This window comes from Artibeus jamaicensis, unplaced genomic scaffold (genome assembly GCF_021234435.1).
Source record: "Artibeus jamaicensis isolate MK-2021 breed Jamaican fruit bat unplaced genomic scaffold, CSHL_Jam_final contig_414, whole genome shotgun sequence".
Taxonomy (NCBI): Eukaryota; Metazoa; Chordata; class Mammalia; order Chiroptera; family Phyllostomidae; genus Artibeus; species Artibeus jamaicensis.
Genome location: NW_026521822.1, coordinates 3,405,564 through 3,431,208, shown reverse-complemented (window position 1 = coordinate 3,431,208; position 25,645 = coordinate 3,405,564). Strand labels below are relative to the sequence as shown.

General features: G+C 41.4%; 1 protein-coding gene across 1 annotated transcript in view; it reads left to right on the top strand.

Annotated features, from left to right (window-relative positions):
- Window positions 1–18,392: 18,392 nt before the first annotated feature.
- The window catches only part of SERP2 (stress associated endoplasmic reticulum protein family member 2), a 47,351-nt gene continuing 40,098 nt past the window's right edge, over window positions 18,393–25,645 (top strand). The window contains exons 1-2 of the mRNA XM_053665432.1: window positions 18,393–18,476; window positions 23,301–23,373. Of these exons, the coding sequence (XP_053521407.1) occupies window positions 18,393–18,476; window positions 23,301–23,373 (157 nt within the window). The remainder of the gene's footprint in view (window positions 18,477–23,300; window positions 23,374–25,645) is intronic.

Genomic DNA, 25,645 nt, shown 5'->3' with positions numbered 1-25,645 from the left:
CATGTCAAAATAGAAGCCTGAAATAAAGGCTAGAAGTTTAACAAGTCTGCTTTCTCTTGATGTGGAATCCCATCTCTGCTGTTGAATGGGATTTATAGATATTGAGTCAATTAAAGGAAATTATAGGGTACCCAAAATAGGCAAATTCATAAAGACAAAGTAGAATGGTGGTTGCCAGGGGCTGGGGGAGGGAGAATTGGAGAGTTAGTATTTAATGAGTACAGAGTTTCAGTTTGGGATGATGGAAATACTCTGGAGATGAATAGTGGTGATAGTTGCACAACAATGTAAATGCACTTAATGCCACAGAACTATACTGTGGTAGCAACTTTCCTTGCAAGTCCCCCCATGTGCCATGAATGGAGAGTAATCATGCCCGAGATATGACATGATCTGCTTGGGGAGGAGAAGTGAGCAGTAGCCAGTTTCTCAGGGGAGACAAAGGCCAGCAGAGGCCAGTTTCTTCGAGGAGAAAAAGGCCTCAAGCCCCCTCCTCCAGGATCTTTTATTGGGTTCCAATACATAAGAATATAGGGCGGCAAGGATCAAACAGTAGATAACATTTCAAAGAAATCTTAGTATGAGTCAGTCTGTCAGGAACAGAGTTTTAGGGTTTCTTGCTGGAACCCTTAACATGAATGAAAGCACTCTTAGCAGAGCAGATTTCACAAGTTTATCAGGAAGTCTCTGTGATGCCAGATTTTTTCCCAGGACACACTCTAGCAAGGCAAGGAGCTGCACCTCTCCCCATCAGGTATTCAGGCTTAAGTGGATTAGAGCCAGGAAGCACTTCTACCAGAGAACATGGGGACTTGGGCTATGTCAAAGCCGAGGGGGGGGGGGCGGGGGGAAGGGGGGGGCGAGAGTCCGTTGTTCTTTGTTGCAGCCCCCCCCCCCAGTCCTTCCATGAAAGCCTCCCAAGTGATCAAGTCTGGCTTAGGTTGCCCCCCGCTGTGAGAGATCTTACCCATCATTGACTTCCGACCAAGCTTTGGGGGCAGGGAGAGGAACTGAGGCAGCGTTTGCTACCAGAGACAAACTTTGTCTCCTGCAGCTGGCTTTCCAAAGGTCATCCCTCACCCGTAGCCACAAGAGATACAATTCCTAGAACGAGGCAGAGTGGTCTACAACACTATACACTTAAAAATGTTAAAATGCTGAATTGTAGGTGCTGTATATTTTACCACATTTTAAAAAAAGGGTAAAGGGAATTTGTTTCAAAACTGGTTATTAGAATAATCTTCTTAATGGCATTGATCAGAGTAATTGCTGCCTTTTTATAACACACCAACTTTTAGTAAACTATTTGAAAAATAACATAAATGAAGGGAAGGGAGAAAATAAGGCTTTTGAAGAGCATAATATGAAGAAAAGTCCAATTGTTTGCTAGGAGTCACAGTATGAGTAATTCAGGTGAACCATGGTTGTTTCCTGGATTCTTTCAGGACAAGTCATTCAGCAATCTAATTCAAGTGCATTGGGGTTTTGAATTATTATCCACTTTTGGAAACTAAGATTTCAAAACTGTTTTTCAGTAGCTACAATAGGCAAATTCATAGAGACAAATATAGAGTAGAGATTACTAGAGGCTGGGAAGGTCCTGGGAAGGGGTGGTGAGGAGGAATTGGGAGTTTTCAGCCATTAGAAATAACAATGAAATAGACTATTCAGCATATTCAGCCATTGGAAATAACAATGAAATAAAGATATTCTCTGGGAGATGGAGGGCAGGAGATTAAATCCTAATGGAAAAGACTAAGAAAGAATTGGTAGATACTGGGGTGGAGGAGTGCTTAGAGGGGATTATATTTCACAAAAAGGGCTGTTACCAACATGAGGTAGCATTTAGACAGTCTGCTCTGCAGATGCCCATCCCTGGTCTCTGGCTGGGAAGGTCCTATTCAGCCAGGAGTTCTCCAAGTACCAAGTCCCCCTCTCTCTGGCCTCCTGTCCCCTTCCTAACCCTTCCTCCTAAACTATTCAGAACCCTAGCCAGTCATTTTCTCTCAATTATATTGGGAACATCCCATATTGGATAAACAAAGTACACAGGATGGAGGGGGATTGTGAGGAAGGAACACATTTCAGAATTTAAAAAACAAATAGCTAATGAAGCAATAGATCACAATTTGACTTAGACATGTTCAGGTATGGAAATAAGCATCAGAGGAGTCAATTATTTCCAGATCTCAACAGGCCAGGAATGGAAGAGAGCAAACCATACCATTTATCAAAGTTAGCTCACATGGGTGGAGTCAGAGTCAAGGGAATGCATGGAGAGAAACAAGAAAGGGAGTTAAGGTCCCTTTTCAGTAAATTGTCACTGAGAAAGCCAAGTCTGTAATAAAGCTCGTTGGGTACTGATTAGACTGTGGGTTTGGGCAGGGGAGGAAAAAGGATAAAATACCAGTCATGACTTGACAGCTTCTCCCTGATTTTCACTGGAACAGAACAAACCAAGCACAGAGACCACAAAGTCATATGGCCACCCACAGCAAGGTTCCCATGGGCTTCCAGGTATGAGCATCTCAGGAAGAAGGATGAAGAAGCAGGAGAAGATATAAATGATGGGCTGGTGAACAGATTCTGCCTCTAGCACACTTAGCTATTGAGAGATAGAGGGGGACCCAGATGGACGTTACCTTTCCATGAGCTCTTCACAGAGCCATAAACAAAGACAAAGACAACTAGAGCCCTAGAAACAATCTGTGGGGTTTTCTGTAGACAAAGTTGATCCAGGCCTGTTTTCTCAGTCAGATTACTAGAGTTTCAGAATGAGCTAGGTGCACTGTTTGTAAGTCAAGCCTGCTTTTTTTGAGAGACAGTAGTATAAAATCCAGCTCTTTCCTATTGCATGGAGTCAAACTGTTCAATGTACATTCAGGCAATGCCATATTTAACACAGAAAAACTTTCAATCTAAAGTCCACGTGCCTGAACATCAGTGCCTTTGAAATGTCTACTGTGCACAACACTGTGAAAAGCACTGTAGGAAAGATGATCCGAAAAAAAAGAAGAAACAGGTCATGCAGATACCAACCAAGTGAGTACACACATGGCATAACTATTGTGACAAAGGAATAAATCATAAAAGCACCATGGTGCTAAACAACCAGAGAAAACAACATTTAGACACAATCAATCACGGGAGCTTCCTGGAGAGCCAGGCTTGCCAGTAAAATTGTGAACATTTATTATTAAAACAGTAACACTGACATTAATCACAATTAATCTGAAAGAAACATTTTTGTTTCTTCACAGTAAAGGAACAAACAGCCCTTAATCAAACAAGTTATATTTTCTTCCTTCTAGACTTTGTTCCTTTAACCGCCAGAGTATTTAAGACTTTTACTAGAGAATGATAATTAGTTGTGGTATAATGAAAAATTTATTGTAACTACCTGTCCTATAAGTTATCAAAATGACAAAGCAGCAGAAAATGAGCCCCCCTCAACAGACACATTCACACACACACTCAAATTCAGTACAATTTTGCACATAAAAATTATCACTCAGTTACCAAGCAACCATCATGGTTAAGTTTTCTATCTTCGAATGATTGCTTTGCATCACTTTTAAGTGGGGAGTTGGACTGGATAGCCTCCAAGATCCTTTTTAACCCTGAAGTCCCATGAATCTATGAAGAAGGTGAGATGATGGATTGTTAAACAAGGAGCTCTGATAAAGAGGAGGGCGGTCAGGCAACCTGAACCCTCACTGGATGCCACCACTGCATATATGTGAGAACTCCCCTGCAAAGTGATGGTCGTCACTGCGGGCAATGGTGGTGCAAAAGAGACAGTGCTGGGGGTATGGGCTGGGTGTGTTTGAGCTTCTCTCAACTTTACATAGTCCTACCACTGTCCACTCCACCCCTCCTTCTGACAAGATTGTTGACCTTCAGATCCTCCTATATAAAAATTCCGTACACCATCTATGTGCTAGTTTCTCAGCTGTAACCTGGAATAATTATAAGATTGACTCATCCCCCAGCAGTGGTGTGGGGATTGACTAAGCCCTGTAAAATGTCTTGAAAAATGGACAAAAGAACTATCTGCCTATCTGTAAGAAAGAATTCACACTGTTTCCGTAGGCCTGGCCCATGGGTGGATGCCACAGCATTCCTCACTGGGCTGGTATTCTGTCACTTGGACAAAGGGCTCTGGAGTCAAAAGATGGCTTTAACCACACACCCAATATCATGCTCAGAGGAATTTCTGAGAATCAGTTTAGTGCTGATGATTGCCAGCTGCTCTGAATCAGTCCCTTTCTCCCCACAGATTGGCTTTCTCCTGATTTCTGTTCCTATATGAAATGGGTGCACATGCAGGTGTGGGAGAGACACAATGCCTCCAGCCCCAGGCTTGTATTTCCCAGTGACATGAAGGCACTAAAGGTTTCTACAGTGACCTGAATAAGGACTCCCTTCCAAGATTTCCTCTTCCTATTCCCATGCCTATTTCCTAATCTTGCCTTGGATTTCATTTTGAAACTGGGAAGCCAGAGCACCACAGAGCTTTCTGCACACAATATCACTCAGCGATGCTGTGTGATTAAAAAGGTGCTGTGGTTCCTGTGAAAACAGTTCCATGCAAATGTCTGCGCTTCCTTCAGAGAGATTCCCAATCCATACATGTCACTGCCAATAAGCTCTTTACAAATTCTTTTAAAGTATAGCAGATGTGACAGTTTTCCAGAAGCTTGGATCCATAGTTTATTGTGCTGACACTCTGAAAGGCCGATAGCACTCCTGATCACCTACAACGCTCCTTTCAAGCAATCCGTGTCAAAGTCACTAAGAAGACTGGATTTATCTTTGAATTTGAAATGATAGAAATAAAAATAACAACAGTAATGAGAAATAAGTGAATTGGATTAGTAAAACATGAATGTTAATTATTTAAAACAGTAATTTAACTTTTAATTTATATCAGAGGAAAATAGTACAGGCAACTAAATGGGGGCTTAACTTATTTGTTTCGAATGCCTGAGTGACAACTTAGAATATGAACCTGCTTTGTTTACCTAACAAATTGACACGTCATCTGAATAAATGAAATTCAAATTATATAAAGCACTAAATAGGTATTTGCTGTAATTAATAACTAAATCCCTAAAATCCTTTCAGTTTTTCACTTTTGGTTCATTCAGTATTCACTTAATACCTGATATATGTCATCAAACAGCCTCTGAAAATACTGTGATGAACATGTATGGTCTATACATTGAAGAAGCTAGCAGTCTATCAAAAGCAATTTCTGGCCCTGGCTGGTGTAGCTCAGTGGATTGAGCTCAGGCCTGCGAACCAGACAATCGAGGTTCGATTCCCAGTCAGGGCACATGCCTGGGTTGCAGGCCGGTTCCCTGCAGGCCAGTTCCCAGCAGGGGATGCGCAAAGGGCAACCATACATTGATGTTTCTCTCCCTTTCTCCTTTCCTTCCCCTCTAAAGATAAATAAATAAATTTTTTTAAAAAGCAATTTCTGTACAATAAGGATTGTTCATAAATATAACCCCTCTCTCTCTAAATCGTTTAGAGCTCTATAATAGATATAAATAAGTCTTGCTGCAATAATGAAGCTTTAAAAACAAAGCAATATTATTATCATCATTTTTTAAAATGTAAATCTTTTGATAATTTAATATTATTAGAAAGGCAGAATCTTCAGATAAATTCAGAAATGGTCAGAACTATTGCCTACCTTTCTGTTTTTTCCCTGGTCCCTATTGTGATTCACAGACCATGGAAAGAACTAACGTTAATTAAGTAGACTGCAAAGTGAATTGGCTATTAATGAACAAATTCATTACCACAGCACTCAATTTAATTAGTAAATATTATAAAGAAACATAAAGGAGTAATGTTACTTACCCAGGATTGCTTGTCCAATGCTATACAACCAAAAAAAAGCCTGAACACAATCATATACATTATGGAGGGTGTATAAATTGATATAGCCTCTCTGGAGGATAATTTGGCAATGTCCCAGACACTCATGCATATAAATTTTAGTCCAGCAATTCTATTTCTAGGAAGTTCCCCAACAAATACACGCATGCAAATTTGCAAAAACACATATACTAGGCTATTCATTGATTCACAGTAGCAGAAAAATGAAAACAATCTAAATATCCATCAACAGGGATTTGTTAAATCAATTATGGCATCTCTCCACAATGAAATATCCTGCAGCCATTTTAAAAGAATAAAATAGATCTAGATATAATGATAAAGTGAAAAAAATAAAAATAAGGTACAAGTCATATTAAATAATGTAGTATTATTTGAGATTTTTTAAGAGGGATTAAAAGTATTTTACAAAGAGCTTATTTAATAGTATACATAAAGAAGCATATATAGGTACATATATTAAAAACTTATTATGCATACATGCTTGAATATACATAGGAAGACTTACAATGTTTGCTTTAAACCTTGGGTCAGGGATCAGAAAGACCTACTTTTCTCTGTATACCTTTAGAATGGTAATACTTAATTTTTTTTTCATATTTAAAAAATAAATTTTTATAAAGAAATGACCTTCCTTGAGCAATTCACTTAACTTTTGTAAATGTTTTCTCAGTTGTATACAGGAGTAATAACAGTAGCAGCTGACATTAAGTTATGACCATGGGTCCATCCTCTGTGCTCAGTGCTTTTAACATGGATTATTTAATCTAATCTCAAACCAAAGCTGTCTAATAAGCATTATTGCTATATCCCCATTTTGTAGATGAGAAGAAGATGCATTACCAAACTAATCAGTGGAAGTGCCTGGATTTGTCAGTTTCCAGAATCCTTTTACTGATACGGTTATGTAAAAAGGAACAAAGAGCAGGTTGAAGTACATAGCAATGTCTGGCCCTCTTGAACTGCTTAGGAAATGTTAGACATTATGACCACTGTTACTTCTTCTCTGCCAGGAAACTTACAGCCATTAGAAACATGCACCAAATTGAACAGACACAGGTTGGCTTTGTCTTGAAATCACTGTTGAAATTAGCAGAGACATGGTCATGAGTAATTCACAGCCAGAACTTGAGTTTGAACATGTAGCAGCACCTCTCATCTCTTTAGCTGAGAAGAGGTTTGCCATGAGAGGTCGTTAGGGAAAGCACTTTGGCAGGGTGTGTTCTTTCCACTCTCGGGACATGATGGTTTTACCACTATTAATAAGACATGGAGCCAAGAAACTACAGACTGGAGATGGGTAATCACAATTTACATTTTAAAGCTTCATCCGATCACCTCTAGAGTCAAGGATTTAGAGTTTTCTAAATTGTCAAAGTCTTTCTTGTGTCACCATTTATGGACCATAGTTCAAGCCTGAGAGGTCTGGAATGTAGTTTGTCTGTTCTGCAGTATTCGTGTGTGCATGCAGGAGCAAGCACGTGTGCCTACGTTTGTGTGTGTGTACCTGTGATTATTTTCTCCAAAGCTCAGCCAGGGGACCCTGTCACCTGGACTCCCTGGTGACAAGGACTCAAGCTTACCTGATGTTTCTTTTGAGAAAACAGGAAGCCGAGGGGCTTCAATTCTGCTTTCAGCTCTGCTACAATGAACTCCCTTTGCAATTCCTAGGGTTTTGCTCATTTGGTAAATCAGGACAGTCTCCCAATGTTTACTTCTTTGTCTCCCCACACAACTGAGAGATCCCTAAAGGCAGAAACTTTTGTTATCAATCATTGAATTCTTAGTGCCTTGAAGAATGTCTGGCATGTAGCACACACTCAATATAACACCAGTTTCCTTCCAGCCACAGTATGGCATGTTTCCATGAAATCATAATCTAGTGCATTGAGCTGATTCCAGCACATGCAGCAGGTAACACTGGCTGGCTGTCAGCACTCTTTTCTGCCCACTATTAAGACACCTTCATGAACATTTCCACTGAAATATAAGTAATATGTACAAAAGGAGAAGATGCTGAGATCTGCCTCATTTTCCTCTTCTCTAGCAGTATTGAAAATATTTTGGATGAGGAAGAAAATGAAAGTATTAATTTGAAGTGTAAGTGACCTGCTGGTTTTAGTTATGCAGGCTGTGCCTGTCAATCACTCTCATCCACTATGGAGAAGTGGTTCCCACGGCACCTGTCACCAAGGTCTTTGTTCTCAGTTCCCCTTGGTGAGATAAGCTGGAGAGGCCACTAGCCAACAATATCTGAAAGCTTCAAGTGACATGGAAGTCATTCCAGATCTGGAAGGGGAAATGACCAAGAAGGACATTCTGATCTCTTTATGTTCATGTACATTAGCCAGGATTCTTGGGTGTAAAAAACACAAACAAACTCTGACTAATAGAAGCAGGAGTCATTTATTTTAAGGATTTTAGGTACCACAGAATAAGCAGGATACCCAAACTGGTTCCACTGCCACCATGTTGGGAACCGCTCTGCCTGGTTTCAGGAGTTGTAACTGCCCCCCATGGCTAAGACTGAGTGAGAGACCTCCGGACTGCGAGCCACTAAGGAGACAAAGCTTGTCTCTGGTGGCAAACACTGCTTCTGCTTCATCCCCTGCCGCCAGTGCAGGGTCAGATAGTCCATGAAGGTTAAGACCCCTCAGAGGAGGGGCAACCTAAGCCACACATGATCACTTGGGAGGCCATCATGAAAGGACTCGGGGGGCTGCAACAAAGAGAGAGTGATGGACCCTCACCCCCCGGCTATTCAGACATAGCCCAAGTCCCCAAGTCCTCTGGGAGAAGCGCTTCCTGGCTCTAATCCACTTAAGCCCAAAATCCTATGATGGGGGAGGCAGTTTAGTCCCTTGCCCAGCTAGAGCAGGATCCAGGGTGATCGGGCATAAGAAAGAATTCCTAAAAGTCCTATGATGGCTGCTCTGCTAAGAGTGCTTTCATTCATATGATAAGGGTCCAAGCAGGAAATGAGTATGTCTCCCAAAGTTTCTGCAGCCCCCTTACCTGACAGACACTGACTCAGACTAAGCCCTTAGATTTCTTTGAAATGTTATCTACTGTTTGATCCTTGCTGCCTATATTCCTGTGTATTACAACCCAATTAAAGCCATTGAGGAAGGGGCTCCTAGCCTTTCTCCTTTGAGAGACTGGCCACCTTTCCTCCCCAAACAGATCATGTCTTCATAGTTTCACTTTCATCCATGGTGGACAGGGGGATGGACAGATGAAAATGCTTCCAATACTATATTGAATAGAAGTGGTGAAAGTGCACATCCTTGTCTTGTTCCTGATCTTAGTGGAAAAGCTTTTACTTTTTGCCCATTGAATATGATCTTGGCTGTAGGTCTCTCATATATGGCCTTTATTACATCGAGGAATGCTCCCTCAATTCTCACTTTGCTGAGTGTTTTCAACATAAATGGATGTTGTATCTTATCAAATGCTTTTCCTGCATCTATTGATATGATCATGTGACTTTTGTCTTTGCTTTTGTTTATGTGATGTATTACATTTACTGATTTGGGAATACTGAACCATCCTTGCATCCCTGGGATGAATCCCACTTGGCCATGGTGTCTGATCTTTTAAATGTATTGTTGGACGTGGTTTGCCAATATTTTATTGAGGATTTTAGCATTTATGGTCATCAAAAATATTGGCCTGAAGTTTTCTTTCTTTGTTGTACCTTTATCTGGTTTTGAGATTAGGATGATGCTGGCTTCATAAAAAAAGTTTGGGAGTCTTCCATCATTCTGGATTTTTGGAAATATTCTGTGAAGGATAGGGGTTAGCTCTTCCTTAAATGCTTTGTAGAATTCCCCTGTGAAACCATCCAGTCCATGGCTTTTATGTATTGGGAGTTTTTTATTACTGCTTCAGTTTCTCCTGCTGTTATTGGTCTGTTCAGGCTTTCTGCTTCTTCTTCATGGAGTTTTGGAAGATTATATTTCTCTAGAAATTTGTCCATTTCACTTAGGTTTTCAAATTTCTTGGCATACAGTTCTTCACAGTAATTTCTTACAATCCTTTGTATTTCTGTGGGGTAAGTTGTAATCTCTCCTCTTTCATTTCTGATTTTGTTTATTTGTATCTTCTCTCTTCTTTTCTTGATGAGCCTGCTTAAAGGCTTGTCAATTTTGTTTATCTTTTCAAAAACCCAGCTCCTGGATTCATTGATCCTTACAATTGTGCTTTTAGTCTCTATGTCATTTAATTCTGCTCTGATCTTGGTTATTTCCTTCCTTCTACTTGCTCTGGGCTGTCTTTGTTGTTGTTCCTCGAGCTCTTGCAGGTGTAGGGTTAGGTTATTTGTTTCAAATGTTTCTATCTTCTTTAGGTAAGCCTGTATTGCTATGAACTTCCCTCTCAGGACTGCCTTCTCTGTGTCCCATAAGTTTTGGGTTCTTGTGAGCTCATTTTCATTTGTTTCCAGAAGCTTTTTGATTTCTTCCCTAATTTCATTCTTGACCCATTCATTATTTAATAGCATGTTATTCAGTCTCCATGATTTTGAGTGTTTTGGGTTGTTTGCCTTGGGGTTGGTTTCTAGTTTCAGTCCTTCATGGTCAAAGAAAATGCGGGGCATAATTTCAATTTTCTTCAATTTGTTGAGGCTTGTTTTGTGTCCTATCACATGGTCTATCTTTGAAAATGTTCCATGCACACTTGAAAAGAATGTGTATTTAGCTTTTTTGGGATGAAGGGCTCTCTATATATCAGTTAAGTCCACTTCATCTAGGGCGTTGTTCAATGCCACAATATCTTTGTTGATATTTTGTTTGGAAGATCTGTCCATTTTTGACAGTGGGGTGTTAAAATCCCCAACTATAATTGTGTTGCTATCAATATCTTTCTTGAAGTTCTCTTAAATTTTCTTTATGTATTTGGGTGCTCCTATGTTGAGTGCATATATATTTTCAATGTTTACGTCTTCTTGGTGGACTTGAGTATTACGAAGTGACTTTCTGGGTCTCTCTTTATGACCCTTTTTTTGAAGTCTGTTTTGTCTGATATGATTATTGGTACCCCGGCTTTTTTTCCTGTCTGCTTGAAAAATTTGTTTCCAGCCCTTTACTTTCAGTCTGTGTAGGTCTTCTGTCCTGAGGTGGGTCTCTTGTAGGCAGCAGATGTGTGGGTCATGCTTTCTTATCCACTCAGCTATTCTATGTCTTTTGATTGGGGCATTCAATCCATTTACATTTAAGGTTGTTATTGATAGGTACTTATTCATTGCCATTTTAGTACCTGTGTTCCTCTCTGTCTCTCTGTTTTCTTTTCTTTCCTTAAAGCAGGCCTTTTAGTATTTCTTGTAGAGCTGGTTTGGTGGAGGCATATTCTTTTAGACTTCTTTTGTCTTGGAAGCTCCCTAGTTAGCCTTCTATTTTGATTGAGAGCCTTGCTGGGTAAAGTAGTCTTGGTTGGAGGCCTCTGGTTCTCATTACTTGAAATATTTCTTGCCATTCTCTGGCTCAGAGTGTTTCCATTGAGAAGTCAGCTGCTACCCTTATCAGGGCTCATTTGTATTACTTCTTGTGTCTCCCTTGCTGCCTTTAAGATTCTCTATCTCTTGGAATTTTGCCATTTTAATTATGATGTGTGTTGAAGTGGGCCTCTTTGGTTTCCTCTTGAGACTGTGTTTCCTGTATTTGTGTGACTTTTTCTCTTATCAAATTAGGGAAGTTTTCCATCATGACTTTTTCCAACAGGTTTTCTATCCTTTGCTCTTCTTCTTCTCCTTCTGGTATCCCTATTATTTGGATATTATTATGTTTCATATTGTTTTGCATTTCTCTTAATCCCTCTTCATTCTTTCTGAGCCTCTTTTCCTTTTCTTGCTCTTTCTGGTTTTTTTTTCTACTCTGTCCTCCAAGTCACTGATCCAATCTTCTGCTTCATCAGTCCTGCTTTTGATTTTTTCTACTGTGTTCTTCAGTTCAGAAATTGTATTCTTCATTTCCTCTTGACCCTTGTTGATAGTTCCTATTTCCTTTTTATGTTGATATAGTTTGCAGTGAATTCATTGTAGTTTTCCTGTAGTTTCAGGTACCTCGTTATGATCTCATTGAGCTTCCTGTAACCGTTACTTTGAATTCAATATCTGATAGTTGAGTTGCCTCTATTTCATTTAGCATTTTTTTTCTGAGGCTTCCTTAATTGCTCCCTGGCTCCCTGGGTTTATGATGGGAACATCTGTGGTAGAATACCTGTGAGATTCAGTGGTGTAGTCTCCTTGATCTCCCGAGCTCACTAGTCTTGGGCTGTGCTTTAAGTTAGCTCTGTGTTTGTCTTTGGGGTTTGATTGTTGTTGGGTCTTTCTTTGGTGGGTCTTTCCCACCAGCTGGTTAACTGAGGATCACTCTGTCTACCACCTCTTGTAATTAGTTGTGCTGGTGAGGGCAGGTTGTGTTGAAGCTGGTTCCTCTGTGTGTACAAGGTTTTGAGGATTCTCTTTTGCTCTTGCTCAGTTGTTTGTAATGGGCAGTTTCTCCACTATTTAGTTGTATTTCCAGATAGGTCCTAGATTGAGGTTGGTGTGGTTTCCACTCCCTCCTTTACCCATTTCTGTTTTTATCTGTTGGTGGTTCCTTTGTTAGTGGATTTCCTCTTCCAGTGGGTATCCTGGTGTTCCTAGCTTCCACCTACTCTTTTTTGTGATCGGTTGGAGGGGAAGACAAAATGGTTTAAGACGGCAGGAGAGTATTCTGATATTTACAGTAGCAGCTGGTAGAGAAGAGATAGGCGATCCTTTGGCTATGCATAGTGTTAACTGTGACCTTCCACGCAACTAGCCGCTTTTTAGAAAGGATGGAAAGAAGAGAAGACTCTTGTTGGGGAGGCAAGGATTGTGAGTTGGATCTAGAAAGCAGTGAGGTTGTGGGTGATCAGATTCTGAGGTAAGGTGAGAGTAAAAGATAGTAAATAGGTGTAGTGTGTGAGAGAATAGAGTTCATCACTACAGTAATGGAGTTCAGGAAACTGTGAAGTGGGCTAAGATCCACTTCATAGTTGTAAATTTAGGGGTGTTGTTAAGTATTTACAATTATATGGAACAGCTATTATTTACAATAAAAATTAGAGCAACAATCATATGACAGAATGTATGTGATCTGGATAACAAGAATAAAGGGTATAGGCCTTTGAGTAGTGTGCTAAAGGAATACAAGTGATATGAAGGACAGTAAATTATCAATACACTGTCAAAGAGAGAACAGGGGAAACCTGTCAAATGATACAATATATCCAGCCAAGCAAACAAGACTATACAGAAAGAAGAGGAATACAAAAATACTATTAAAATAAAAGATATAAGAATAATGAAAAATAATAATACAAATATGCAGTAACTTGCATGTTCTCTGTAATAGTAAAGTGAAATTTATCTCACTGTCTCAACTGTTGGGATGCATCCTATTTGGGTCCAGCTCTGGTCTTTTCACAGTTCCAGGTTTTTGGTTTGTTTGTTTTTTTGTCTCATTTGTGTGCATTAAAAAGAATTAAAAAGCAAGAGAAAGGAGTAAAAAAGATAAAATTGGAAAGACAGGAAGAAGGAATAAAACAAGAAAGAAGGAAAGAGAGGAAAAAGGTACTGAAAGATAAAATAACAATAAAAATTTAAAAATAAAAGATTACTTAAGACAAAACAAAACTAAAAAAAAAACCTCTTGTTGGTTTCAAACTGGCCAAACAGGTTTTTCTGGTCTTGTGGGCTGTAGCAGGCTGAAGGGCAATTGGTATGGCTTTTCTCCCTTTCTGGTCTGTATGCAGCCGGTTTTGCACACACTCTCCCTAGATCTAGCCAGGCACCTATCCCAGGTGCCTTGGGTGTAGGACCCAGGTCTTCCTCAGAGCACTTTTTTCTGGGGGTTACCGCTGTGGGCTGGGGTGCGGGCATGCGCACTTAGCCAGGCTGCCTGGGTCTGGTGGGTTCGGGCACAAACTCTTCCCAGTGCTATGGGGGTGCGCAGGGCCTTCCTCACAGCCTTCCTCGAAACCTTTCGCTGAAGGTCAGGATCACTGCCCAGCTGGGAAGGAAGTAGGCTGAGTGGCTGTTGCAGGAGAATTCCCCACAGTTTTTCTTTTTGAGAAATTCCTCCTACTAAACTCTGCTGCTCCATACAGCCCAATTCTTCAGTCAGACCAGTGACTATCGGGGTCAGTGCCCGTCACTGAGTGACTCTCAACTCTCTCAAGCCGGTGACCACAGACTTCACGGGTGATCACCGCCCCTGTGTGTTTTCCTCTTTGTCCTTATTCCCCTCTCTGTGACTTCAAGCAACCAGGTCTCTCCAGGTGCTGCTTAAACCTTGTTTGGCAGGAGAGGGAGGGAGCAGTTGACCCGGCTCTCTCCCAAGGACTCTGTGGCAGACCCGGCGAAGGCGCCAGGCCTGGAGCTACAACCACCCTTGTCCCCGAGCTGGTCCCTGGGACCTTATTGTCCTGTAGCCGTCTCCTTACCATCTGGTTTTTCAGTGTCCACTACAATTTTTGGTCTCTTATTTTCATATATGCTGGGGTACTGTTGGATGGTTACTCTGTTCCTCCATAGATGGGCCAGGTTTTTCTCCCTTTTGTAGGGGATAGTGGAATCTGTTCCCTCCTACTCCATCCACATCTTCCTCTATTCAAAGAAGTTTAACTCTTGATCAAGTTTCCATTCCCCTCCCATTCTGCCAGAAGTCCTCCCCACCTCAAAAAAGCAAGGTGACCCCAGGCCTTCCTCACTCTTAACCATGTGGTTCCTCTGGAACTGCAGCGACACTGCTTCAGACCTTGGCCCCCGCTGCCCTACAGAAGGGCCTCTGGGATGAGTGGCTCAATACATGGCTGTGCAGAGGAAGGGATGGTATTCATGCTTGGAAGGAAAACTTTCCTTCATCAAGAATGGTGACCCACAAGGCAACAAACAAAACCAAGACCCTCAGAGGAGCAGGCCTGGCTGCAGAGGGCAAAAGCTGGGGATAGGTGGGTAAAGTGGAGGCCACAGCAGGAGGCTGCCCCATCCAAAACCAGCAGCAGAACTACCAAAGGACATGCAAGGGTGCAGCAATTTCACTTCCAGCAATCTGTTCCACATATATACTTGCATGAGTGCATAATGATACACATACAGAGGTATTTACTAAGGCACTGTCAGCAACCACAAAAACAAACAACAAAAAAACTGGAAATAACCATCCAAAATTAGTTGAACATGTTACTGTAGAATCATATTATGAGGTCCTAGGCACCTATATTTTAAAAAAGGGTGACATGAGATGTAATAATATTGTCAATAAATTAAGTGATAAATTCAATGGCAAACTGTATAGTATAATTTTGTTTTGTTTTTTTAATAAAGGACTGTAGGAAGCCTTCTGTATGAATAAAAATGCTGGAGGGGCAGCCTACAGACCTTTGGAATTAGTGGCTGGGAGGCAAGGAAGTGGAAACCTTTACTTTTCACTTTATATCCTTTTTCTATTTGAATGTTTACTGTGGGAATACAGTATATCTCAGGGATGTCAATTCATTTTCATCGGGGGGCCACATCAGCCTCACGGTTGCCTTCAAAGGGCTGAATGTAATTTTAGGACTGCATAAATGTAACTACTCCTTAACAGTTAAGTGAGAGTTCAGTGCTGCTGCCAGGTAGAAACAAGGTGCTGGGCCGAATAAAACAAGGTGGAGGGCCAGATTCAGCCCACAGACCTTGTGTTTGTCTGTGGGGGAGACTTTCCTCCCAAGTCCCCCTGAGTGCCACGGATATGAGTAATCATGACTGAGATATGACGTGATCTGCTTAGGGAGAAGTAACCATTTTCCCAGAGGAAAAAGGCCATGAGCAGTGGCCAGTTTCTGGTGTTGAGCTCCCTTGTCTGGAGGCTTTTATTAGGTTCTAATACACAGGAATACAGGGCGGCAAGGATCAAACAGTAGATAACATTTCAAAGAAATCTTAGTATGAGTCAGTCTGTCAGGAACAGAGTTTTAGGGTTTCTTGCTGGAACCCTTAATATATGAATGAAAGCACTCTTAGCAGAGCAGATTTCACAGGATTATCAGGAAGTCTCTGTGATGCCAGATTTTTCCCCAGGACACACTCTAGCAAGGCAAGGAGCTGTACCTCTCTCCATCAGGTATTCAGGCTTAAAGGGATTAGAGCCAGGAAGTGCTTCTCCCAGAGGACATGGGGACTTGGGCTATGTCAAAGCGGGGGGGGGGGCGGCGAGAGTCCATTGCTCTTTGTTGCAGCCCCCTGAGGCCTTCCATGAAGGCCTCCCAAGTGATCAAGTCTGGCTTAGGTTGCCCTCCCGCTGTGAGGGAGTCTTACCCATCATTGACTTCCGACCAAGCTTTGGGGGCAGGGAGAGGAAACTGAGGCAGCATTTGCTACCAGACACAAGCTTTATCTCCTGCAGCTCACATTCCAAAGGTCGTCCCTCGCCCTTAGCCACAAGAGATACAATTCCTAGAACCAGGCAGAGCGGTCTACAACATTTGTCACCTGTGGTGCATTTGTAACTAAACTAACTTAAAATGTTATAAAAGTACATCAAGTAAAGGAGTAAAATTGGTCATTAACAATCAGGAATCAGGGGTTAAGATAATTTTTTTCCCAAATAAGGCAGCTCACCTGGGCTTGTGGGAAGGTAGGTTTCTCATTTAACAAAGCTGTCCCTCTCACAGGCCCAAAGGGAAAACCATCTCTGTATCTTTTCTTTAATGTCAGGAACACCTCAGAGCCAGGTCTGTACTCCACCCAGGTGAGGACCTACCTTCTGCCTCCTGCCCAGGACTTTTGCTAGCCCTTGTACACAGCCAGGCTCAGCAAGAGTCACTGATGTACTGGTGCCCCCTCCATCCCTCTACCCACCCCTCCCAAAGTCAATTGCTACTGAAAGCCTGGGACTAGAGTTGGGCCTACTTTGTTTGTGATCCTGTAATAATGGTGGTAATGGTGGTGGTAATGGTTAAGCTGATAGAAGCCAGTCTGGAAACTCACCTGAATTCTAGAGTAGAAAAAAGAATGACTAAACTTTACTAATAACCTGAGAGAAATTCTGTCTTCTAAGTTACCAAAAGCAGCCCCAGAGCAGTTTGTATTAAAGCTCGAATGATACGAAGTGGCGAGAGAAATGGGGATGAGCCTATTAAAGGGCCCTGAAAGAAAACAAAGGAGCTCTCATTAACTTCCCACTGACACAGAGGAATTTTACCCATACAAACCCTATACAACCATAGCCACAAATGCCTGCAAGGGAAGGGCGGGGGGCACATTAGCCAAATCTGGCCGAAAGCCACAGCTCTTCTTCCCTACAGCTTCCTTACTGCCCCAAATCTTCCAAGCTGAAGTTTCACCTCTTCTCAACTCTTCTAAGCTTCTAAGAGCTAACTCTAATCTGATAGCATGTAGAAAAGTAAAGGACTGAACCCCTTCCCCTCATTCCCACCCAACTAGGCAATCTGTAAGGCCCTAATAGGAATGTCTGTGAGTCACATAAATCTTTGAGATGTATGGCTGTACTTCAGGAAATTTCCCAGTTCACTTCCCTTGGGAGTGGCAGGAGGAAATCCTGGCTGCTTGCGGCAGGTAGGGAGCCAAAGCTATTCAAAGCTACCCACATTTGGGTCGTGACTACCTAATTTGACCTGGGCTACAGGCCCATGACCTCCTCATCCTTTCTCCAAGTTTCATTCAGATGTGTTGCAGGCCTGTCTTCCTTGTAACCCTCATACCTACTAAGGCAAGAAGACCTGTCCAACCTCCATTCTCATTGCCCCTTATTCTCATCTCTGGGGAGTTCTGGCCCTTTCTGCAGTATTTGAGAAAGATCCTGCAGTGGGCTTCCCTAGCACAGGGGCCTTCCCCAGACACTTTAAGGGGATGTTCCTTTGGACTGTTCCACAACAGCATGGGGTTCAGCTGTGTGCTGCTGGTTCTACTTGTCTCTTGAGGACGCCTCCGCCCCCCGACCGATTAATCCGACCGTGGCTTTTGGTCCAGCCCTTGGCCTGGGGGACAGCGGTGCAGGTGCACCCACACTCCAATCCTTTCCCCGGGATTTGGCAGATCCCTGGCCGAGAGGAACCCACAAGCGGCTGAAATCGCATCCCTTATGAGCACACAAAGCCCGCACCTGCCGAACCCTCGGACCCGCCGCGTCCCCTGCCCGGGCCCAGCCCCAGTGGGTCCGCGCACTGCTCTGCAGCGGCGCAGCCTACGGCCACGCTGGTTAGCTAGCTGGGGGGACCGGAAGGATGGCGAGGAAGTAGGAGAGGGTTTCCTGAGATGAAAGATTACTTCCGTCCGAGCTCCGGCCTCTCTCTGGAGCCGACTCGTTGGGGATTGGGGAACGGGCTACGCGAGGCTCGGGGACCGCGCCTCGCCACCTGCAGCGCCCGGGGCTCACCGGAAGCTCTCGGCTCGGTCCGGGACTCACGCGGGGCATCCTTGCGGGTGGGAGTTGAAAGCATTTCCAAGAGCCCAAGCCATGGTGGCCAAACAGCGGATCCGGATGGCTAATGAGAAGCACAGTAAAAACATCACCCAGAGGGGGAACGTAGCCAAAACCCTGGTGAGTCGGAGGCGGTGCAGAGCCCATAGAACAGGCGGCACGGAGTGGAGCGGAGGGGAGTGGGGCGGGGCGGGGCGGGGCCAGAGAAGTGGGCCTGGAGCTTAGGACCGGTCCTCCCAGCTCCTCTGCGCCTCACCCGCCTGTTCGGAGGGGCGGACTGAGTGGGTTCGGAGAGCTATCCTCCGGCCGGCGCGGTACTCCTTGGTGCTGCTGTCTTGCGCATGAACGGAGGGGACCCTGGTTGGTCGAGACCCTTCTGGGGTGGCTGATGGGGTACCACGGGAACGAGAATTCGGCCTTTGTCTCTAGGGAAGATGGCAATCGCAGTTACAGGAGCTGTTAAGGCAACTGCTTGACACTGGGTCCTGAACTTATTAGGTGCTAGAATATTTGTTAAATAAGTGATGAATGTGTGTGTGAGTGAGTGAGAGAATGAATTAATGAATGCTATTTATCATCACCCGTTCCCAGGCTTCACCCCTTGCACATACCCAACCAACACACGCCGACGTTTTTCTCTCCAGTCCCTTTATAATGTTCTCTCTGTGTAAGTTGGAAAAGCGGCATGAAATTCTGGCCCCTTTCCCCCTCCATTCTCCTATTTTGCCTTTTCTCTAGTGAGGCCTTTGACGTGTGGGCTGAAGTTTAAATGAAACTTTCCTCTTGTTCACCCTGTGAGTTCAGGCTCGTTCTAATGGTATGATCCAGAACTTTAGAAACCAGTTTATTGCCAGGCATTCTGTGCCCTCAAAACTGTAGATTAAAGCTTTATGGCAAGTTTTAAGTAAAACTGTGCCTTTTGCACTGGGGTTTCTTTTAGCAGTGCAAATTATCTTGAACAGAAAATGCTAGACTTAGGATTTTGGACATTCAGAAGCATGCCTCGGATGAGTTGTTGAGCAGTATGAGTCTCCAAGACTATGAGCAAAGGCACTCAAATGAAAATCTAGCTGAAGCTTGGGGTTTGGCTGAAAAAGCTTGCAGACTTGATGAGACAAGTCCTTTTAGCCAAAGAAATGATGCCTCTTGGATTAACTGAGCAAAAAGCTGAATCTACAATCATTAGACCAGAATGCTTGCAAAACTAAGCAGTGCTATGGCAGGGAAAACTTAGGATCAAACTCAGCTGTACTCAGGCCTTTATGCACAGCTCCAGGTTTAAATCATGCTTGAAATTCTCTCACTTGAAAGTTAGACCATTTAGTAATGAGTGGCCAGCAAAATGCCAATGTGCCTTTGAATTGGAACCATCTATAACATAGGTCTATGTTTCTCTATTTGTTTTTATTCTTTAAAAAAACTTGCTGTTCAAATTAACATTGACAATTTCTAATTGATGTTAACTATTCAAGATTTTATATTCTTAGGATATCAACTCTTTCTAGGATATCATATACACTAACTGATAATATTGAAAATCTCTAGTTGTACGATTCTTTTTAATGAACTAAAGAACCAGCATTCAGTTGTTAAGTGAACTTGGTTGACAACTTCTCTGACTGTAAAAGTAGCAACAAAACAGGAACTAATTTGCAGAGCTGTTTTATCTGTTAGGCTTTGTAAACTCAGTATCTGCCACTTCCAGCTTTTCAGGACCATGTAATTTTTGTTTTGGACCTGAAATGAAAACTATTTGCTCTAAAATAAAAGAAAATAGAAAATATTGGAGACAAACTGTTTATCTAGAAAATGTAATCACCTGCGGTTCACCTCAACACAACTTTCAGAACTGCATTCAAATTATATTTAATCTATGGTATGAGTGCATTTTAATAAATTCTGGTGTACCATGGAGTAGGCCGTTCAAAGCTGTCTAGCGCCTGTGAGTATTTGTAAATGGCCCTACCAATTTTGTAATGGAAGGTTTCCAAACCAAGCCACAATATATGTTTATTTTCCTTTGGTTAAGAGAGATTTTGGTTAACCTTATTATAAATGGATCAACATCCAAAAACAAAATATGAAATTTTCTTTTAAAAAGCAACACTTTAAATCCTAAATTTTATTTTCCTAATTATAGGCCCAAATGATTAGACTTTGAAAGAATTAACTTAAAAGGGATAACTTGTTTAGATGAAATCCAATAAATGGAGACAGATAAACAGATTCTAACTGAAAATTTGGACTAATCATTGAGAAATAAGTCCCTTTGAATGTATGCAGATGTTTAGTATTTTACTACTAGCTAATAGCTATGGAGTAAATCAGTATTATTCTCCCACGTAGCAGATAAAGCCAAGAATCAGAGAAATGGAATAATCATTTCATGATTATACAGTAGTAACTTCTTCAAAATGAAGAGGGAATTTAAATTTCAGAGTTCTGAGTTACCCTGCTGTTATCACAGGGAAAGCCATCCCCTGACATTTTGGAGCCTCAGGAAATAGCAACTCCCATTTGAAATGAACCATTGTCATTTGTGAGTTTCTACTGCTTTTCTTACCTTTCCCAGCAATAGATTCAGGGTGAGGTGAATCATCCCAGTGGGACTGTGCTGGGCACCACTTCCCCCCCAAAAGTAACATAGACTCTCAAAAAGGATATATTGGTATTATGATCACCAGGGTGTTCTTGAGCTCTGTAAGTCCCCAAATAACATTGCTTCACTGGGAAATGTCAAAAGGTTTTTTGCTCCAAGTTCTGCTTTATAATTTGTGTTTTTCTGCAAAGAAAAAATAAAGGACTTCATTTGGTACATGACTAGACCAATAATTCATTTACAGGCTTCTGAATTCACTTGTCGGCTTTGCTGGAGATGAAGCAAAATGAATTTTATGTAACTTTAGTAGGATGACAGCAACAGAGTTGGTTTTTGGTCAACCATGACAAATTGTTAGGAAGTTAGTGAAAGAGGATGAGAAGGGATAAATGTCACACTTTGTTCAGGTAACTTTATTTAATGTCTACTATTTACTTGACCTCACCTTAACCTGGTCTTTAGTGCTAAAGCATGACACAATAAAAATGCTAGTTAACATTATCTTATGCAATTATTTAAGGTTGATTTTGTCCTTGTCTGGTCAAGGGCAACTACCTCTTTCTTTGCAGTGTGATTTGCCCTCAAATAAGAGCCGTGGCAGATATGAGCCTGTCAAGGACAGAGAAGGGAGTGGTTTCAATCTTTAGAGTCTCCCTGCCACTGACACTTGAATCCATACTTCTCTAGTTAAAAAAAAAAAAAGCAGGGATAACCATATCACTAATTAGGAAGTATATTAAAAAACACAATATCCTTCCTAGACTCTGTCTTTACCTGACCTAAGAAATCATGTTTAATGAAGCTTGTGTGCTTATTCCTTCTTTAATGAACACTTATTAAACATCTACTATGTTTAAGTTCTATATTAGGCATTGCTATACAGTGATACGTGAAAGAGAAAGTACCTGCTCTTGTGGGGCCTGCAGTCTAGAGGAGAGCCAGACATTAAACATATTATCACAAAAATAAATAGATACAAACTGTGATACATATCAAGAAAAAGTACATGGCAACATAAATGAAAAGTGAACCAATTGAGGTAGAAGAGAGAAGACTCTCTAAGAAAGTTAATGAGTAATCTGTGAGCCAAATAACTATTGTCTTATCTATAATAAAATTAGTTCTTTAACTTTTGTTTTGGCTATGGCCTATTTTGGGCTCACACTAATGAGCAAATAGTGAGTACTACGTTTTTCACTCTACCCTCCCCCAGTGAATGAGAAATTCACTGTGTTTTCAGATGCCTGGCAAAAAAATCTTGTTCTTCTATCATTTGAATTGATTTTTAAGGACCAATCCCTACCTGCAGTAGACCTAGAGGGAGGGGTGCAGAGGGACGTTCTTATCACATCTGTGCTTTGAATTTGAGAAGGGCAGGAGGTATGGAGGGCTAGATTGGCATGGGTCCAACAGCGCCCATCAGCATTCCAGGAAATGCAGAAATTTCTCCAAAGTGTAAGCTTCACAAATATTAGGAATTTTATCACCAAATGCTGCTTCCCTCACATCCATTCACAGCTGCTGTGGTACTTCTGTGATTTCAAGGATTTTCACTGCACTGCCTTCTCAAATTTTTTAGCATATAGAAGGTTTTGAGAGCATGGCTATGCTCTGTGACCCTACTTGGAATTCCAGATGCAAGAATTAAAAATGAATATGTTGGCCCTAGCTACCTAGCTTAGTTGGTGGGAGTGTCGTCCAGATGCACCAAGGTTGCAGGTTCAGTATCTGGTCAGGCCACAAATGCAAAGCAACCCATGAATGCATTAAAAAGTGGAACAACAAAGCAATATTTCTCTTCTTCTCAAATTAATAAATTTTTAAAATTTTTAATGAATGTGTCATTGGAAAACACCCAGGCTCTGTAATGAGGCAGACATAAATTTGAATCCCAACTCTTGCTCAAGCTAACAAATTTGAGCCTCAGTTCTCAAGTACAGAATAGAGTCGCATGGGGTTGTGAGTGCTGGAAATAGTGGATGTAGACTTCTTAGTAAGCATCTGACATAGAGTGTGCTTTCAACAAATGGAAGTAATTATTAGTAATATCATTTTTGGCTCCCAAATCACTGTATTATTGGTTTTATGTATTTATATCCTGTCACCAGACTATTTAAGACCACCAAGTTCATTGAGTTACAGCAATGTAAGTAAGGTTAATGATGAATATTTTTAAACCTTGATCCTTTACAACAGACTCTATTCATCTCTATCTGCTCATTGGGCATTGACACTGAGTCTGTCTTATTCACAGTGGAAGCCTCAGTTCCTAGTACAGTAACTAGCAGTACTTATTGTTCCCTGAATTAATGACCCCGATTTTACTTTCTCCCATTCTCTTTTAGAGACCGCAAGAAGAAAAATACCCTGTGGGACCATGGCTGTTGGCACTGTTTGTTTTTGTTGTCTGTGGCTCAGGTATGGTTTTTTTACTGACCTTGTATCCCATATTCTCTGTCCTTCAAAATATTTGTTTTACTCACAAGGTAAATAGACAAAAAATATATTAGTCTGAGATTCAAGTTAATTTCTGCCTGAGGCCTTGATCTAAATGGCTTTGACTTAGTTTCTATTATAGCAAACCAAATATGAGTAGAGATAGAACTGATATACTATCAAATTATGATCATAAAATGATTACGCAGAGCAATTAAACTGGCTCTATATACACTTTAGAGTTCAGTTGAACTTTTTTGTGAAGACACAGTCTAACAGCATTTAAAAAAGAAAGTGGAGCACCTCTCTGACTGAGATAAATCCACACTCCAGAGAAAGGGAAGGTCCTCTGTGTAAGAGGAAGCTTGATCATGCTTCTACATAGAACTGAGCCTTTTCCCTGAGCCTCAAGTTACAGTAAGCCCATACTGGAAGGTGACAAGCTCAGAGAGCTTCACTTACACTGACATGCAAATACACATACAATGAGGAGACTTGAGAAAAAGGATCATGCAGTCATTTCTAGTTGAATTCTAGTTGGGAGTCTTGACATAATTTCTGGACCCCAGGTGTTGAGTCTCTGAAGTATTGGTGAGTGGAGGTTACTTCTTAATATTAGCCATAAGGTAGGCAGTCAGAGGGTCCCCTCTCTACCACCTCACTGTTGCTGAGGCAAGGAAGGCTAAGAGTCCACATCTTCCTGCAAAAAGCCAGGCCTCCCACAAAGACATCATTCTGCTGCAATGGCAAGAGACACCCATGACGAGGGGCAGAGCACTGTCTCTGTTCTTCAAGAAACCACTCTTCCAAGGAAACAAAGCTCACAGGAGGAAGGAAAGATCCAAAAGATTTTGTGTGATTGTTCTTGAGTCTCAAATATTTTAAAGATGATTTGGCATTCCAAGATGAAAAGATCTTCCACTGAAAGAAACAAAACTGTGCCCCTTTCCTGAAGCTGTGTCCTCAAAGGGAATCTTTTGCCTATATATGGGATCCCTCATCTTTAAAAGAGTTTACCCATCCTCTGCTGGAATACTTCTTCAAAAACCTATCTCATTTCTGTATAGGTTTAATTGTATTAGAAGTGTCACCCCTCTTTTGAACTACACTGTGCTGTTTTCTCAGTAACTGAGGTGTAGACTCCTGAAGTCACATAGCATGGACTTGTTCTCTTCTGAACATCTCGAATCTTTGGATGTTTTAAAGATGACTACCTAGTGGTTCTTTCTGATGGCTAAATTCCCATAGTTCTCTCAACCTGACCTCATAAGATGTGGTTTCTAGATACATACCATGACTCTTCTAAAGAATAGTATTTGCTACTGCAGAAGTTGGTCTAGACATGCTGTAGATGCTACAGAGGCAGTAGGATTGTCATGGCCCTTAACCTCAGTGCTCTGCTTCTATTACTATGACCCAGCTTGCAGTTTATTTTAAATAGTCACAGCACATTCTAGAATCACATCAGGGTGCCAGCCAGACCCCACCAAGATCTTTACATAAACTTCCTGCACGCTCCAAAGATGCTGCTACCTAACCCCATCATACATTGTTTTATTTTATTCACAGCTCTCATCAACATTTGGAATTATTCTGTTTGATTACTTATTATCCATTTCCTTCTACTAGGATATAAGCTAAGGGAAAGCAGTGTTTATTTTTCACTATATTTTGTAGATCCTACTATAGTATTTTACATATTGTGAGTGCTCAGTATAGTTGGATGGATGGATGGATGAATGGATGGATCAGTGGATGGATAAATAAAGCCAGATATTCTGCATACTGTAGATCTCCAAGTAACTTTTTTGAGACCTAACATAAAGCTCCATGAATATGTATATTAAAATTTTATTGTTGGTTTCAGTTGTCTTTCTATAGAGTAGCCATAAATTCTGGAAACACAGAAGAACATGCATAGTAAATGGCTTACCAGTATTACATTATAACATGCAGTATGGTTAGTGATTTTACACCATATATTCAATGTATTGTCCTCCTTTAGTAATATGTAGTTCAGAGTATAGTTCAGTGACTTGGGTGCATTGATGCAACATTTTCTTCAGAGTCTGCATATTCATCTGTGATGCATTGCCTCTGATGATCTGTCTCTGATTTTTATCCCAAAACAAGACAAAAACACTTGTGCCTTAGCATGCCACAGAAAAATAAAAAAAATTGATCAATATAAAAAACTTGTGTATGTTTTCAAGTTTTATGGCCAGACTGTAGATTGTTAGATCTTGAACCTTGA